The sequence below is a fragment of the Lutra lutra genome, chromosome 8 (genome assembly GCF_902655055.1).
Source record: "Lutra lutra chromosome 8, mLutLut1.2, whole genome shotgun sequence".
In the NCBI taxonomy this organism is placed as follows: Eukaryota; Metazoa; Chordata; class Mammalia; order Carnivora; family Mustelidae; genus Lutra; species Lutra lutra.
The window spans coordinates 92,677,314-92,692,778 of NC_062285.1; the positions used below are offsets into that span (position 1 = coordinate 92,677,314).

Here is a 15,465-nt window from a genome sequence, read left to right on the forward strand (position 1 = left end):
TTCAATTTGATCCCACTCTTGTTCTCTTACATAAGCCTCTAACACATGGCTTTTGGTTTTATATGAGTTCATTACAGTATAATGCTAAGCTCTGGTTTTATTTATTTTTATTTTTTATTTTTTGAAAAGATTTCATTTATTTATTTGACATATAGACAGCAAGCAAGGGAACACAGGTAGGGGGAGTGGGAGAGGGAGAAGCAGGCTTCCTGCTGGGCAGGGAGCATATCAGGGAGCCTGGATGGGGTGGGGGGTTAGAAAGTGGGGATGGGGGGGTTTTGGGGGGCTTGAGGGGCTTGATTCTGATTCCAGGACCCTGGGATCATGACCTGAGCCGAAGGCAGACACTTAACAACTGAGCCACCCAGGCACCCCCTAAGCTGGAGTTTTAAAAGGGAAATTGTCTCTCATTAATTTTGGCCACCAGAATTTGGCTAAGGTTTTGACAGATTTGAAGATACTTTTTTCATGAAGAAGTCCTAACTATGAAAGGAGCTGCTTTATGATCTAACTCAGTCCGTTTCAGACAAATGTTAAAAAGAATGATGAAATTCTATTTTGTATGTTTATAAAGCCTGGGTGCTGTCCATATTTTAGCCGTTTATTTGGAATTTCAGATTGTTTCTCAGAGATGAAGTATTCCATGTTTGAAAGGTTTCTTTCTGTTTAAATTGTGAGTTAAGGCAGTATACATTTTATAACAATCATGTTATTTAGAGGATCTTTAATTTTTTTCATTGAAGTGAATGCTGTGTCAGTAAAATGACATTAGCTCCTGAAAATCATAGTCTCTGCTTAGTTATTAAATTATATATATTGCCTTCATTAAATACTAAAGCATGATAGATGTTTATTTATTTATTTTTTAAAAGATTATTTATTTATTTATTTATTTGTCAGAGGGAGAGGAGCGAGAGTGAGCACAGGCAGACAGAGTGGCAGGCAGAGGCAGAGGGAGAAGCAGGCTCCCTGCCAAGCAAGGAGCCCGATGCGGGACTCGATCCCAGGATACCGGGATCATGACCCGAGCTGAAGGCAGCTGCTCAACCAACTGAGCCACCCAGGCGTCCCTAGATGTTTATTTTTTATACAAATTTATAAAATAATTTGGATAGATTTTTCTGTCTTGGACAGAGTGATTTTCCTGTCTCTCTACATTATTGCATTTTTTGCTATTTTGATATTGCTCCTTAATATTATTTGGAGTTTTGATAGTTGAATATTACATCTCATTTCAGAGAAAGGAATAATACTAGCACTGATCACGCATATATTGAAATGACTCTTATTTTATCCGAGACATAGTATTAAAAGAAACTTTCAGTTTATATAGAAATAGAATGTAATTTCTGTTAATTGAGTCACTTTTGTATTAATTCTGGAAATACTTTAAATTTTGACAGAAAATTCTGAAGAAGGTTAGAAAATTTGCCTGACTGAAATTGCTCTTGACAGTGTTCTAAGTCAACTACATCTCAAAAAAACTGGGAAAAAAATGTATCTTAGCATATTAGAAAACATTAGGGAAAAGAAAATTTTAAAAATTGTCTTGGCCCATGTGTATAGGGTACATAAACATTTTTAAAAGCTAAAAATCCATGCTGATAATCTGATTCTATTTAATGCTGAGACAAAGTTAAAGGCATTTTTTGGAGAGACTATAAGGAGACATTTAAAAAAAATATTGTTTGCCTTCTTCAGGATCTTCACCGCACAGGCTGCAGTTCCTACTGTGGCCAGGAGGCTGAGCAGGACAGGGTTGTGTTAAAACGGGTCCTGTTGGCCTATGCCCGATGGAACAAGAATGTTGGGTACTGCCAAGGCTTTAACATCCTGGCTGCTTTAATTCTGGAAGTAGTGGAAGGCAATGAAGGGGATGCACTGAAGGTGAGTATGCGGCTCTGAAGAGGGCAGTTGAAATTCTTCTGAGAGTGAAATACTGGAACTGTCATTCCTCTTCCCTGATGGCCATTTGCTATACCTTGTAATGACCCATAATCACCACTTCCCCCATGTTAAAGCCAGGTCAAGTGACGGACTCACATATCTGCCAGATGTAAGGAGAATGATTGTTTTTGATCCCATAGATAAAACATCACGTTTTTAAAGCAAGTTGAATATGAATTGTATTAATTTTTCGTGATTTGTAACAAATTAGCGGCTTAAAATAGCAAACATGATTTACCTCACAGTTTCTTTGAGTCAGGAACCTGGGTGCACTGTAGCTGGCTCTAAGTCATATTGTTGTGTCATCCAAACTGTTGGCTGGGTCGCAGCCTCATCTGAAGGCTCAGTTGGGGACAGCATTCGCTTCCAGGTTCATGTGGTTGTTGGCAAGATTTAATTCCTCACAGGTGGCTGGCCCAGGGCCTAGGTTCCTGGTTGGCTATTGGCTGGAGACCTTTTTTAGTTTTTTGCCATGTCTCTATCTTACAACAAGGTGGCTGGCATCCCTCAGAGTGAGTAGGAGAGTAAAAGAGAATGAGCAAGGCAGGAGAGATTAAACTGCAGATTTGTACCCTAATACCAGAAGCTGCATTCCATCTTTTTTGCCTTATTCTGTTCATTAGAAGCCAGTCATTGGGTCCAGCTCTTATTCAAGGGGAAGGGCTCAATAAGAATGTGACTATCAAGAGGTGGAGGTCATAAGGTCGTCATGTTAGAAGCTGCCTGCTCCACAAGTTATGTTTAATTCCGGTTGGATCTTTTTATTGCTTTACTATCTCATAGATGGGGAGTGGTATGGAGGAGGTAAGCTGAGAGTACATGTATATGATGGAAGGTATTTGCATGGAAAAAGGTTATGGAAGTGAATTATATTTTATTATCTTTTAATCTTCAATGCCTGGAACCTTTATCAGTAAAAACATTCTGGAAACACTTTGAGATGGGTTACAAACAATTTAAGCTAATAAATTGGAATGGAGTCCGTGAGTCACCAGAAATAATCTTTATGAGAAATGAAGCATTTCACATGCACAGGATGGCTGCTTGCTTATTAGCCTGGGGCAGTATGGGATTGCAAATTCATAATTGAACCCTCAAACTGCTATGGGTTGTAAATGCTTTGTGATGGATGGGATGGATACTCAGTCTTTGTTTTCAGGAGTCTCCCCCGGCCCCAGCCTTGTGTTTGACTGCGATAAATACCTTAGTGATATTCCCGGGCACTGACTAATGTCATATGGAAAAATAAACAAATGTTCCTCCAGGTTTTATATGCACCATGGTGGAATTAATTATAAACCCAGCCTGACCTAGTCTAAGTCTGTATTCACCCTTTCATTTTTTCCATTCCTGTACTTCAGGAAACAGCTCTGAAACTCCTTCTTCGTCACATTAAGTGGGGGAGAGGGGAGCCAATGACAAATCAAATACATGAGTTCAGAACATTTTTTATTAAGCCTTTGTTTTGCTCAGTCTATCAGCTTTAGTTGATTTTGTTCTTTCAGATGTTATTTCTGTGACTATAAAAAGGACTGTTGAAAAGTTGGAATAAGCAATTCAGGTTAGGAGTGAGGTGGAGAGGTCTGGGGGCAGGGAAATACTTGCCATTCAAATCATGAAAGAAACTCCTTGACAAACTAAAAATTCACATAAAAAAGATGGATGAGATAAAGCTGAGGAACTGAATATTTATATTTCTGCCTCTAAGAAAACGAACTCCGTGAGATGAAATGACATCATCATCATTTCAGAATCTTGTGGTTAGACATTGAATATGCAGAGGAAGATTGGATTCATGAAGAATCACTTCAGATGCAAGGGAAAATATTGGGGTCAGTGTTTTTTAGCTGCCACTTTGGCCCCTGCAAGTTTTAATTATTAAACAAGTAAATAGTTTATTTGAGAAGTAGTTAAACCATTTTGCGTGCTTTTCAGCACTTACTGTTTTTTCTTAGTAACTGTTTTTAACTATTTGTTAAAATGTTTAGGCTCCTTCATTATTTACTTTTAAAAAATATGTAATTTTTTTAGAGCAGTTTCAGGTTCACAGCAAAATTGAGAGGAAGGTACAGAGATTTTCCATATGCCTCTTGCTCCCACAAGTGTACAGCTTCCCCACTATCAACATTCCCCACCAAATGTACATTTGTTACAATCCACGATTGTAACATGGATTACAATCCACAGGTTGCCTGGTACAGGTCATAGTCGCCTAAATTGCATAGTTTACATTAGAATTCACCCTTGGTGTTGTACATTCTGTGGGTCAGACGGATGTTTAATGACGTATCTTTATCGTTATAATATTCATCCAGAGTGTGTTTACTGCCCTAACAATCCTCTGTGCTCTGCTGGTTATCCCCCCGCCTTTCCCCCCTAGCCCCCACTACCTGGGCAACCACTGATCTTTTTATGATCTCTTGCTCTATCCCGATGTCATATAGTTGGAATCATACAGTATGTAGCCTTTTAAGATTGGCTTCTTTCACTTTGTAATAAGCCTGTAAGGTTCCTTCCTGTCTTTTCATGGCTTGGTGGCTCATTTATTTTTAGTGCTGGATAATACTCCACTGTCTGGGTATGCACGGTTTATCTGTTCACCTACTGAAGGACGTCTGCTGCTTCCAAGTTCCAGCAAATATAAATAAAGCTGCTATAAACATCTGTGCACAAGTTTTTGTGTGGACATGAGTTTTCAGCTCCTTTGGGTAAATACCAATGAGAGTGATCGCTGGTATCAGATGGTGAAAGCATATTTAGTTTTGTGAGAAACCACCAAACCGTCTTCCTGAGTGGCTGTAGAATTTTGCTTTCCCACCAGCGATGTGTGAGAGCTTCTGTTGCTCCACATCCTTGTCAACATTGGGTGTTGTGTGCATTCCAGATTTCGGCCATTCTTTTTCTTTCTTTCCTTTTTTCTTTCTTTCTTTCTTTTTTTTTTTTTTTTAAGATTTTATTTATTTATTTGACAGAGAGAGAGATCACAAGTAGGCAGAGAGGCAGGCAGAGAGAGACGAAGGGAAGCAGGCTCCCTGCCGAGCAGAGAGCCTGATGTGAGGCTTGATCCTGGGATCCTGGGATCATGACCTGAGCCGAAGGCAGAGACTTAACCTATTGAGCCACCCAGGCGCCCCTGGATTTTGGCTATTCTAATAGGTGTGTGCCGTGATGTCCTGTTTTAATTTGAATTTCCCTGATGATATATGATGTGAATCATTCTTTCATATGCTTATATCCCATCTTTTTTTTTTTTTTTCTTCTATCCCATCTGAATGCATCTTTGGCAAAGTACTTGTTTGGTCCATTTTTTTTTTTTTTAAAGATTTATTTATTTATTTGACAGGCAGAGATCACAAGTAGGCAGAGAGGTAGCCGGGGGTGGGGTGGGGGATTAGGCTCCCAGCCGAGCAGAGAGCCGGATGTGGGGCTGGATCCCAGGACCCTGGGATCGTGACCTGAGCCGAAGGCAGAGGCTTTAACCACTGAGCCACCCAGGTGCCCCTGTTTGGTCCATTTTTAGTCACATTATTTTATTTGGAGTTTTAAGAATTCTTTGTATATTTTGGATAACAGTCTTTTATCAGATACGCCTTTGACAAATATTTTCTCCCAATCTGTGGCATGTCCTTTCATTCTCTTGACATTGTCTTTCACAAAACTGAAGTTTTTAATTTTGAAGTAATCTAGCTTACCAATGGTTTCTTTCATGGATCATGTCCTTGCTCTTACATCTAAAAAGTCATAACCATACCCAAGGTTATCTTCTAAGAGATTTATAGTTTTGCATTTTACATTTAGGTCTGCGTTCTCTCTTGAATCATTTTTTGGTGAAAGTGTAAGGTTTGTATCTAGATTTAGTTTTTGGCATGTGGACGTCCAATTGGTCCAGCACCATTTATTGGAGACACTATTTTTGCTCTATTGCCACGATTTATCTGATTTTTTTTAAAAAGATCTAATGCTTGGGGACGCCTGGGTGGCTCAGTGGGTTAAAGCCTCTGCCTTCGGCTCAGGTCATGATCTCAGGGTCCTGGGATCGAGCCCCGCATCGGGCTCTATGCTCAGCAGAGAGCCTGCTTCCTCCTCTCTCTCTTCCTACCTCTCTGCCTACTTGTGATCTCTGTCAGTCAAATAAATAAATAAAATCTTTAAAAAAAAAGATCTAATGTGTGGTCTTCAAAATGTATCAGTGGGAGTAGTGACCCACCTAGCACGACACACGGCCGTCTCTGATGCCCTATGTGAGACTTTGAGATGCCTTTGGACAGAGAATTTCAGTGTGTCACAGGAATTACTATGATAACTGCAAATTTTTGTTTTTCTTGTTTCATGTAATTTTGAGAGATCATCATTTCTTCAGAAAAGCTGAAGTATCTCTCTCAGTATTATATCCTTAGATAAAAAGTGCCATAATAGACCATTACCTTTAAATATTGCCTTTGTGAGCCTGGCCATCCCTCTTCTCCTTACTCAGAGAGGGCAGTCTTCTCTGCTGGACATCTGTACCCCCTCATCAGCTGGCCCTAGTCCCTCCAGGACCTCCTTCCTCCACACAGATTGAATCTACTGTTCTCCTTTTATTGCTCAGCTCCCCCTGTAATAAAGGTCTCAGAGGGACTCTCTCAAGAGAATGGCCCAGTCCTTATTGGCTTAGTCAAAACACTGACCCTAGAAAGTAGAAATTGGAAGCCAGAGATGAGGGAAAGATGGGCCCTTGTCAGGTCTGGGAGATAATTTTCTTGGGAAATAGAGTTTTGTGTTAGACTGAAAATTAAAATGTGAGACCATGATATAGGGCCAGCTATGATTTTATTCTTAATTTTGTTTTTCCTGTGCTCTGGGGAGTGAGTGGTCTTCTAGGGAGGAGGAGCACAGCAGAGGATACGAGCTGACAGAGTAAGGACCAGAGATTGACACACAGAACTTGTGTGTTTTGCTGGGTCATTCTGGTGGTTCTTGACATCTTAGCAAAGGTAACACAAATAGAAAAGTAAGAATGAAAATAGTAATTTGAAGAACTTGTGAGATAATCTTATGAAAGAAATCCAGACTTTGAAAGTACCACATGTTCAAACAAAGTCCTTGTTGCGTTGTCCTGGGAGAGGAAAATGGATGGAAAGCCACTCTCAGTTCCAATAACCAGGTTGATGCTAAGTGCGTCTCTAGACTTGCTTTCGTTTGAGGCGGGGTGGGGTGAGGTTTATGATGGTTCAGCTCTTGGTTTTCATATGAAGGTTGTGAAACTGTGCTGCCACCAGGGAGCCAGTATGGGATTGCTGCTCGCTGCTGATGGAGCTCGGGCTCCATCACTGAGTGAGGCTGAGCCTTGTACCAGCACAGCTCCTTAGGGGCTGAACTCAGGTCTGGTGGCCCATCTAGAAACTTCAGACAGCAGTGGACTGTAGGTCTGAGTTCCTTTAATAATTACGCCTCTGGGGCGCCTGGGTGGCTCAGTGGGTTAGGCCGCTGCCTTCGGCTCAGGTCATGATCTCAGGGTCCTGGGATCGAGTCCCGCATCGGGCTCTCTGCTCAGCAAGAAGCCTGCTTCCCTCTCTCTCTCTCTGCCTGCCTCTCCATCTACTTGTGATCTCTCTCTGTCAAATAAATAAATAAAATCTTTAAAAAAAAAATAATAATAATTACGCCTCTCGCTCCTCACCCAGCGTGGAGATGAGCCACGGAAGTCCAGAACATTCAGTATTGACACATTGGAATGATGGTGTGCTTTGGCTAACTGCATTTTTTGATATGTTCCTTTTATTTGGGACATGTTGGGATCTCAGTGTTTAGGAAGCGATCTTATTCTTTATCTTTTTCTTCAGATTATGATTTACCTTATTGATAAGGTACTTCCTGAAAGCTATTTTGTCAATAACCTCCGGGCTCTGTCCGTGGACATGGCTGTCTTCAGGGATCTCTTGAGCCTGAAGCTCCCTGAGTTATCTCAGCACCTGGACACTCTTCAGAGAACTGCGAACAAGGAAAGTGGAGGTAGTGATGACTCGGCGCCGTTACACCCCTGGGAATATTTCACTCCCCCAATTCCACTGTCCCCCCTGAGCCTAGACCTTGCGCAGAAATACTTGTATTCAGGTATTTCTGTTCATGAGCATTTGGTGCATTGAAATAGATGGTTAGAGAACAAAAACACAACTGAAAAAAAAATCATAGGGCCCCGTGTTGAACCTCAGACTGGTCCTGGTTAGGAAGTCCATCAAGAACTGAGTACTTTACCAGTCCTGGATGGACACCTCACAGGATACGTTGCTCCCTAGATGGAGAGTCTGTCTTACCATCTAGTTCAGCTGCTCTCAGCTCATACCAACCCATAGGAGTTCTTTAAAGCTGAGCGACTGTACGATTTCACACAGACTGTGCTTTTGCCTGAACCATGGAACCTGTGGAGAGTCAAATATGCATCCCCCTTAAGTTTTAGGAGATAAACCAACAGTCTTTTGGATTCGGATGTTCAGTGCTCCTTTTATCTATCCATGGTAGGGGTATTTAGGTTTACTAGAGATGAATGGGTCCGCTCTTTCTGGAGAAGGGCTCCCCGGACCTCCAGGTAAGCTTCGGAACCTGCAGGGGGGGAGGCCCTGGGTCGAGGGAGGGGTGGAGCCTCTGCTCAGCCACGCTCTGGTGGGCATGGCCCCGCTTGCTGAGGAGCTCGAGCTCGAGGCTGTGGTTGTACCTGCTGCCTGCACTTGCCTGGCTCTATGCAGGGGTCCCAGGAAGAATAATGAAGTTTGTTGTGTTTCCTGGAAATGGTTGCCAGTACTGCACCCATGCATTGAAATCTGGGAAAATAAGAAAGGATGTGAGGACCTAATCTGTGATTAAAGGACACTGGACATTTTAGTGATACCTGGCTGTCTCTCAGCATTTCCTTCTCAGCCACCTGAATAATCTTTAATTTGGCTGTGCAGTGCCCTTGCACACCTCTGGGGGTGTCCTAATACATTCGGATAGACTGCCTTGCCTGTCCGATGTCAGACATGCTTTCCTGGGTTCCACCTTTGCCTCCAAATGTCCTGAACTTGCCCGTAAGTGCTGCCCTCAGATTCTTAATTTTCTGAACCATGATGCTCCTTTGTTTTTGCAGAAGAAGAGAGAAAATGAGTGCAGGAGAACAGATCTTGTTTGGCTTATCCTTGGGTAAATGTGTAGTCTGACTAATTTGGAGGGAGAATCAGTTTAAATACCTACATTTTTACATTTCATAAAATACATACTTAATGCCATCACAGGAAGTAGGAGGGAGCTCTGTGTTTTTGGTAAATTCAGAAACTTCAGTGTAGCTGTGTGGATTAATTCACAATATTTTAAAAATTTCATGTTGTTTAATCTGCAAATACTCTGAGCTTTTCCAGCTCTCTTTCTGTTATGATTTCCAGTTTAATTCCACTGTGGTCTGAGAGCTGTGCATAATTTAAGAAGTAGATAAGTAATTTCATAAAGAGCCATGTTTTTATCAGCAGCACTTGAATAAAAGTGGCCTTTATGAGGTTTCAAAAATTGGATTCTACTTTTAAGAGGCTAAAATCCTTTCTTTTTATCCTGTTTTTGGTGAGAAGAGCATTCTCCTTAATTTTCAACACCCCAAAATAAGTAGAGCCAAATTAAGCTTTAGGTTAAGATTTCTGAAATATCGGGGCACCTGGGTGGCTCAGTCAGTTAAGCATCTGCTTTTGGCTCAGGTCGTGATCCCAGGGTCCTGAGATTGAGCCCTGCGTTGGGCTCCCTGCTTAGCGGGGAGCTTGCTTCCCCCTCTCCTTCTGCCTACCATTCCCCTCGTTTGTGCTTTCTTTCTCTGTCCTATAACTAAATAAATAAAATCTTTAGAAAAAACATTTTTGAAGTATCATAAAGAATTTGTGAAAATCCCTTGAGATTTTTTTGTCAAACACACCTGTGTTCTTCCAAAAAAAGGAAGGAGACAAGAACCAAAATTTAGAGATCTAAAGAAATCAGTTAGGTAATGTAACATATTTGGTGGTTGTGGATGATTGAACAAGGCTAATTTTATATCTTGCATCAATTCTGAAGAAACACAGAATGTTTGTTTTATTTCAGGTGGCTATGAGCCCCCACTCACGAATGTCTTCACGATGCAGTGGTTTCTGACTCTCTTTGCTACGTGCCTCCCTAACCATACGGTCTTAAAGATCTGGGATTCAGTCTTCTTTGAAGGTTCGGAAATCATCTTGAGAGTGTCGTTGGCCATCTGGGCAAAATTAGGAGAGTAAGTGATTTCCCCATTCTGTTTTGTTCTGTGGTGTGGGGGGCTTTAAGCAATTTTGTGCTCTAATGTGAAAAGCATCTATATTTAAGTAGGAGCAAAAGAGAAAGTCGGGAACTTTGTTGAATTGCTTTAGCCTTCTGGAATCTTAGTTGGCTGATTCTTGATTATTGAGGGGCAAATAGAATCTATGTTGGGGAAGGGGGGGCAGGCTTTTCCAGGTCTGTAGATCTCTACTTCAGTGCTAGTGTCCTGGCTGGTTTACTGTGCACCCTCTCCCTGGACTCTAGTTGGGAAGAGAGGGAGGGAGAGGAACTGAGATGGAAGAGGAAGATTGGGAGAGGAGTATCTGTGTTTGTTGGTTAACATTCACGATTTGAATGATTTTTAAGTCCTTAGTATTTATTTAGTTCTGCCCTTCAGGGCCATAATAAAATTAAATGAAATAATATGTATAGGGTCTCTCTGGTGCTTAGTACATAGTCAAGAGTAGAACACACAGAGGGCACCTGGCTGGCTCAGTCAGTAGAGCATGCGACTCTTGATTGCAGGGTCGTGAGTTCAAGCCCTACTTTGCGTGTGGATCCTACTTAAAAAAAAAAAAAAGTAGAACACATTGAACTTCTTATTTTTCATCAGGAATTAATTCTATGATGAAATCTGTTACTACCAGACATAGTACCACACAGATGTTACTTGTATTTGTTACGAGTAGCGGGACTGTGAAAAGGAGGGTATTTTCACCCATCTCTAATATATTATGACTATTATGTTAAAATTCTACACTTTGGGTAATGGAAGGGGCATTAGGATGAAATTGTTAGAGTTAAGATGCAGAGAAGTTTTTAATGTTTGTTTCCTAGAGTTCTAAATGACTTGAATGAGTACTCATAGACAACATGTCAGAAAACTAATAAATCACTGCCAGTGTTTTGTTTCAAAAACCTTTTAACCAGCCTTTTATTTATGTTAAGTTGTTTCCTGGGAGACTTGCTGTATTTCCCATTTTTTGCAAGAAAGATCCACCAACTATCAATTCAGGGATTTAGAAAGATCATCATGTTGTACAACTGTTTGGAAACAGCACATAGCCATCTCCTTCGCTTTTGATTTTTGGTATACTGCTTCTCAGCTGGTCAAATAAATGAGTCTGCTGGGGATTTGGAGTGCTGTTTACTTATCTTTTCATTTTCCCTTGATATCTAGATCTTTCTGCAGTCCTACATTTCCAACCTACCCTATGCCCGAAGCTCCTTGAACTTTGACAGTGTCTGTGGGTGGTATAGTCCAGTTACCAGGTAACTATGGACTATGGAATTAAAACAGTGTAGCACTTTACTGAGGCTGAGTCTGTTGAAGTCACCTTTGTGCTCATTCTTAGTTATGGAGCAGGAGGAAAAGAAGAGATTCTGTTTTTACCCCCCGCCCCCATCCATTATGCGTAGGATCAGAATTTGTCTGGTCTTCCCAGGGGAGTCATGGTGTGGACCAGCATTGCTCGAAGCACTGTAGAGGTGAAACTAGCTCGTTTAGTGCTCACCATTATTTTATGAGGTAGGTACTATTCTCACCCCCATCTTACAGATGTGGGAACTGAGCCACAGAAAAGTTAAGTGAATTGCCCAAGGTCACTCAGTAAGTGGTAGGGCCTGATTTTGAACCCAGATATCCTGGCTCTAGGATCTATACTTTTTTTTTTTTTTTTAAGATTTTATTTTTATGTAATCTCTACAACTAATGTGGGGCTCGAACCCACAACCCTGAGATCCAGAGTCACATGTTCTACCCCCGACTGAGCCAGCCGTGTGCCCCTAGAATCTGCACTTTTACTAACATGAGTCTACTGACAATAAACTGGTATTTTTTATGAAGTTCAGGAGATAGAGGAATGACACTGGTGGGACTTTAAATGTTTCAGTGTCTTTGCTCCCTGCACTTCTACATCTTTTTGAGTATGCCACTTATTAAATGAAAGGAAAGGCAGCCAGCACAGTGCTGTCATGACATCAGGCAGCTTAAACGCCTGGTCTCATTTGGTTCTCTGCATAACCCCAGGAAGTAGGTAGGATTCTTCTCCTGCCTTTCCAAGTGGGAAAGCTAACCCAGAGGGTGAATTAACTAGCTCATGGTCCCTAGCTCATCAGCCGCAGAGCTGGGACTTAATCCTGGATCTTTCGGACTCCAGCGCCTGTATTCCTCCCCACAAACTTTTTGCTGGAAAAATCATGAACTACAGCTCCGTGGGACCTCTCCATTCCCCTTCCTCCTACAACTTGGCATTTCTTCTTTTCACTCACATCACGGGGTGCTTTGGGAATCCGTAAGCCGTGGACCCTCAGCACAACCTTCCCTGGCGTCTCTCAAGTATCTTTCTCCTCTGACCTCCTGCGTTGCCTTGCTCCCTCACATGTCATCCTGGCCTAGCGCCATGTTTCCTCCCTGGTCTTCCCATCATACTCTACACTTGCCATGTGACCTCCAGCCGACCTTGCCGAGGGCACATCTGTTCCCACACTCCCTCGGAAGTGCCTTTCAGGGCTCTTGCCCCGAAGAGCCTCAGTAGGCACCATTGCCATCTGCTGTCTGCAGCTCTGTACCCTCGCTCTCTCCGTCACCCTCTGGCCATGCAGGCCACCTGGCCAACTTTGGTCGCATGGAGCTCCTTCCACAGCCTGGAAAAGGCCTGCCGTCTCCCGCATCCATGTCTTTGGAAAGCTTTTTCTCCTTGTCAGCCTGGAGTATATTTTTCAGAACTCTTCTGAAGCATTATATCCTTTCCTCACCCTCCAGGGTACACTTAACCACTTTTTCAATTATGCCCACACGCTACTCTGGAGTTTTGCAATAACACTTCAACAGGCTATTTCACTTGATAGCAAGGGGACTGAAGAGCGCACTTGAGCACCTGCAGTTTTTCCATCATCATGGTGTTTTCTGGATGGCCCCGTGGAAATTCCCCGACATTAGCATATGTCAAAGTGTATGTCTTATAGGTTGGGGGGCAAATACAATTATCCTACTGTACAGAAAACGTGGTAGTAGATAACACATATGCATGGTATTTTTGCTTTATTTTTTGATATTTATTTATTTGCTTATTTATTTATCCGTGCCAAAAAGGTGGTTGCAATAAAGCATGGCCCCAGGACCCGCGGGCAGGGAGAGCTGCTCACGGCGCTTTGTGCTTGAAACTCTTCCTTTTTTCTCCCCTGCCAGAAGGATGAAAGTCTAACCTGCCTTACAGGTTGCCAGGTGACAGGTTTCTTTATTTACATGTGGAACCAAATGCAAGAAGCACGGTGTAATGGCCAGCTGGCTACAGTAGCTAGAGAAGAACAGAAAAATTTCTGTCTGTGAAAGTGTCCTGGGGGTGCAGAAAAGTTAGAAGTTCTTGTTCTTGTATTTTTCATCTTTCACGTCTACTGTGGTTTGGTTTCAGTCTATCGGTGATAGCACCGTCGTGGCCCCAGATTCCCTACAGTGGGTAATTGTTCTTCGGGACCCAATTTTGTGGTTATTAGTTCTGACAGATGGTGGGTGTGCTGTGTAGAATGTGTTACATGAAAATAAGCAAGATGCCGTGGGTGGGGCTGTGAGGCTGGCGGGCAGAAATGAGAGATAGGAGCTCATCCGGTAACAAGTACCTCTAAGCCACCTTTGGTGTTTTTTTGTAGACTGTCTACCAGGATTGTGATTTATAAAAAAAAAAAAAATCAGCCAAAATGGGTTAATTTGGAAATAGCAGAGAATTGCAAGCCGGGACATGCAAACTGTGTCCAAGCCATGGACAAGTGCCTAGGATTGTGATTTTTGTTGATTGCTAACTTTGATGGCAAGAGGCAATACCTTGTTTTGCACCTGCAGCATATACCTGATAAACAACAACAGGGGGGCCTAAACATTTTCTTCTGCTCTCCTTTCTTTATCTAGGCAGATAGAATGCTGTGAGACAGCAGATGAATTCTACAGCACCATGGGGCGCCTTACCCAGGAGATGCTAGAGAATGACCTTCTGGAAAGCCATGAACTCATGCAGGTGAGTGGGCAGAATGGCCCGACCTCAGGGAACCCAGGGAAATATGTTTGGCTAGCCCTCAGATTGTTTTTCACTTGACCAAGAGTCTATATATAATTTGATCAAAATCTGTCACAAGAGGAAGGAAGAAATGAATAATGGGCATTTGTTATGCTTCCATTCAAGCTGTGTTGCTTAAGAGTCCAACCTCCAAAAAAAAAAAAAACCCAAAACTTCCAAATCTGATTTTTTTTAGATTTATTTATCTTTGAGGGGTGCTTGGGTGGCTGGGTGGCTCAGTGGGTTAAGCCTCTGCCTTTAGCTCAGGTCATGATCTCAGAGTCCTGGGATCAAGCCCCACATCGGGCTCTCTGCTCAGTGGGGAGCCTGCTTCCCCCTCTCTCTGCCTGCCTCTCTGCCTACTTGTGATCTCTCTCTCTGTCATATAAATAAATAAAATCTTAAAAAAAAAGATTTATTTATCTTTGAGAGAAAGAGAGTGTGTGAGTAGGGGGAGGGGCGGGGCAGGGCATCCTCAAATAGACTCCCCCCTGGGCAGAGAGCCTGCCGTGGGGCTCGATCCCAGGACCCTGAGATCATGACCTCTCATGACCTGGGCTGAAATCAAAGAGTAGGATGCTCAACAGACTGAGCCACTCGAGCATCCCTGAATCTGATTTTTAACCTTTTAAAAGGAGACTTGTGGGGCAACATAATGATTTTGGGGAAGAAATTGTTGAGGATAAAATGGAGATTATTGGATAAAAAGGAAATTATTCTAATCAGCATATTAGTTTATTTGTTTTATCCATATTTTCTACTCATGTCATTATTTTTTTTTTTTTTTCAAGATTTTGTTTATTTGAGAAGTTGAGAGAGAGCACAGTGGTAGGGGGGCAGGGGTTATAGACAGAGGGAGAGGGAGCAGGAAGCCCGGTGCAGGGCTTAATCCCGGGACTCTGAGATCTATGTATTAATCATAAGTTTTAATATGAAAGACTTGAAGGGTTTTGTTATTTTCTGGCATGTTATTATATCTCAATATCATATTCACAAAGGCATTAAAATTGATAGTATAGAAATAACAGCAACATTGTTAATATTCTCTCTTGCATTAGGTTCTGTAATATGATTTTACCCTTATTTTCCTCTGACACTTCTGACTGCTGCTTCTCTTTCTGGTTGTTCCTTCTGCCCACCCACCAACCGTGGGTCTTATCCAAGGTTGTCCTTGGGCCTTATTTCCTTCTTTCTCTGTGATTTC

General features: G+C 42.1%; 1 protein-coding gene across 4 annotated transcripts in view; it reads left to right on the forward strand.

The window, feature by feature from the left end:
• TBC1D30 (TBC1 domain family member 30) overlaps positions 1–15,465 on the forward strand; it is an 81,785-nt gene that overhangs the window by 49,239 nt on the left and 17,081 nt on the right. For all 4 annotated transcript variants that reach the window (XM_047742244.1, XM_047742241.1, XM_047742242.1 and 1 more), the window contains 4 exons: positions 1,702–1,887; positions 7,770–7,938; positions 10,021–10,189; positions 14,117–14,222. In XM_047742244.1, coding sequence (XP_047598200.1) covers positions 1,702–1,887; positions 7,770–7,938; positions 10,021–10,189; positions 14,117–14,222 — 630 coding nt within the window. The remainder of the gene's footprint in view (positions 1–1,701; positions 1,888–7,769; positions 7,939–10,020; positions 10,190–14,116; positions 14,223–15,465) is intronic.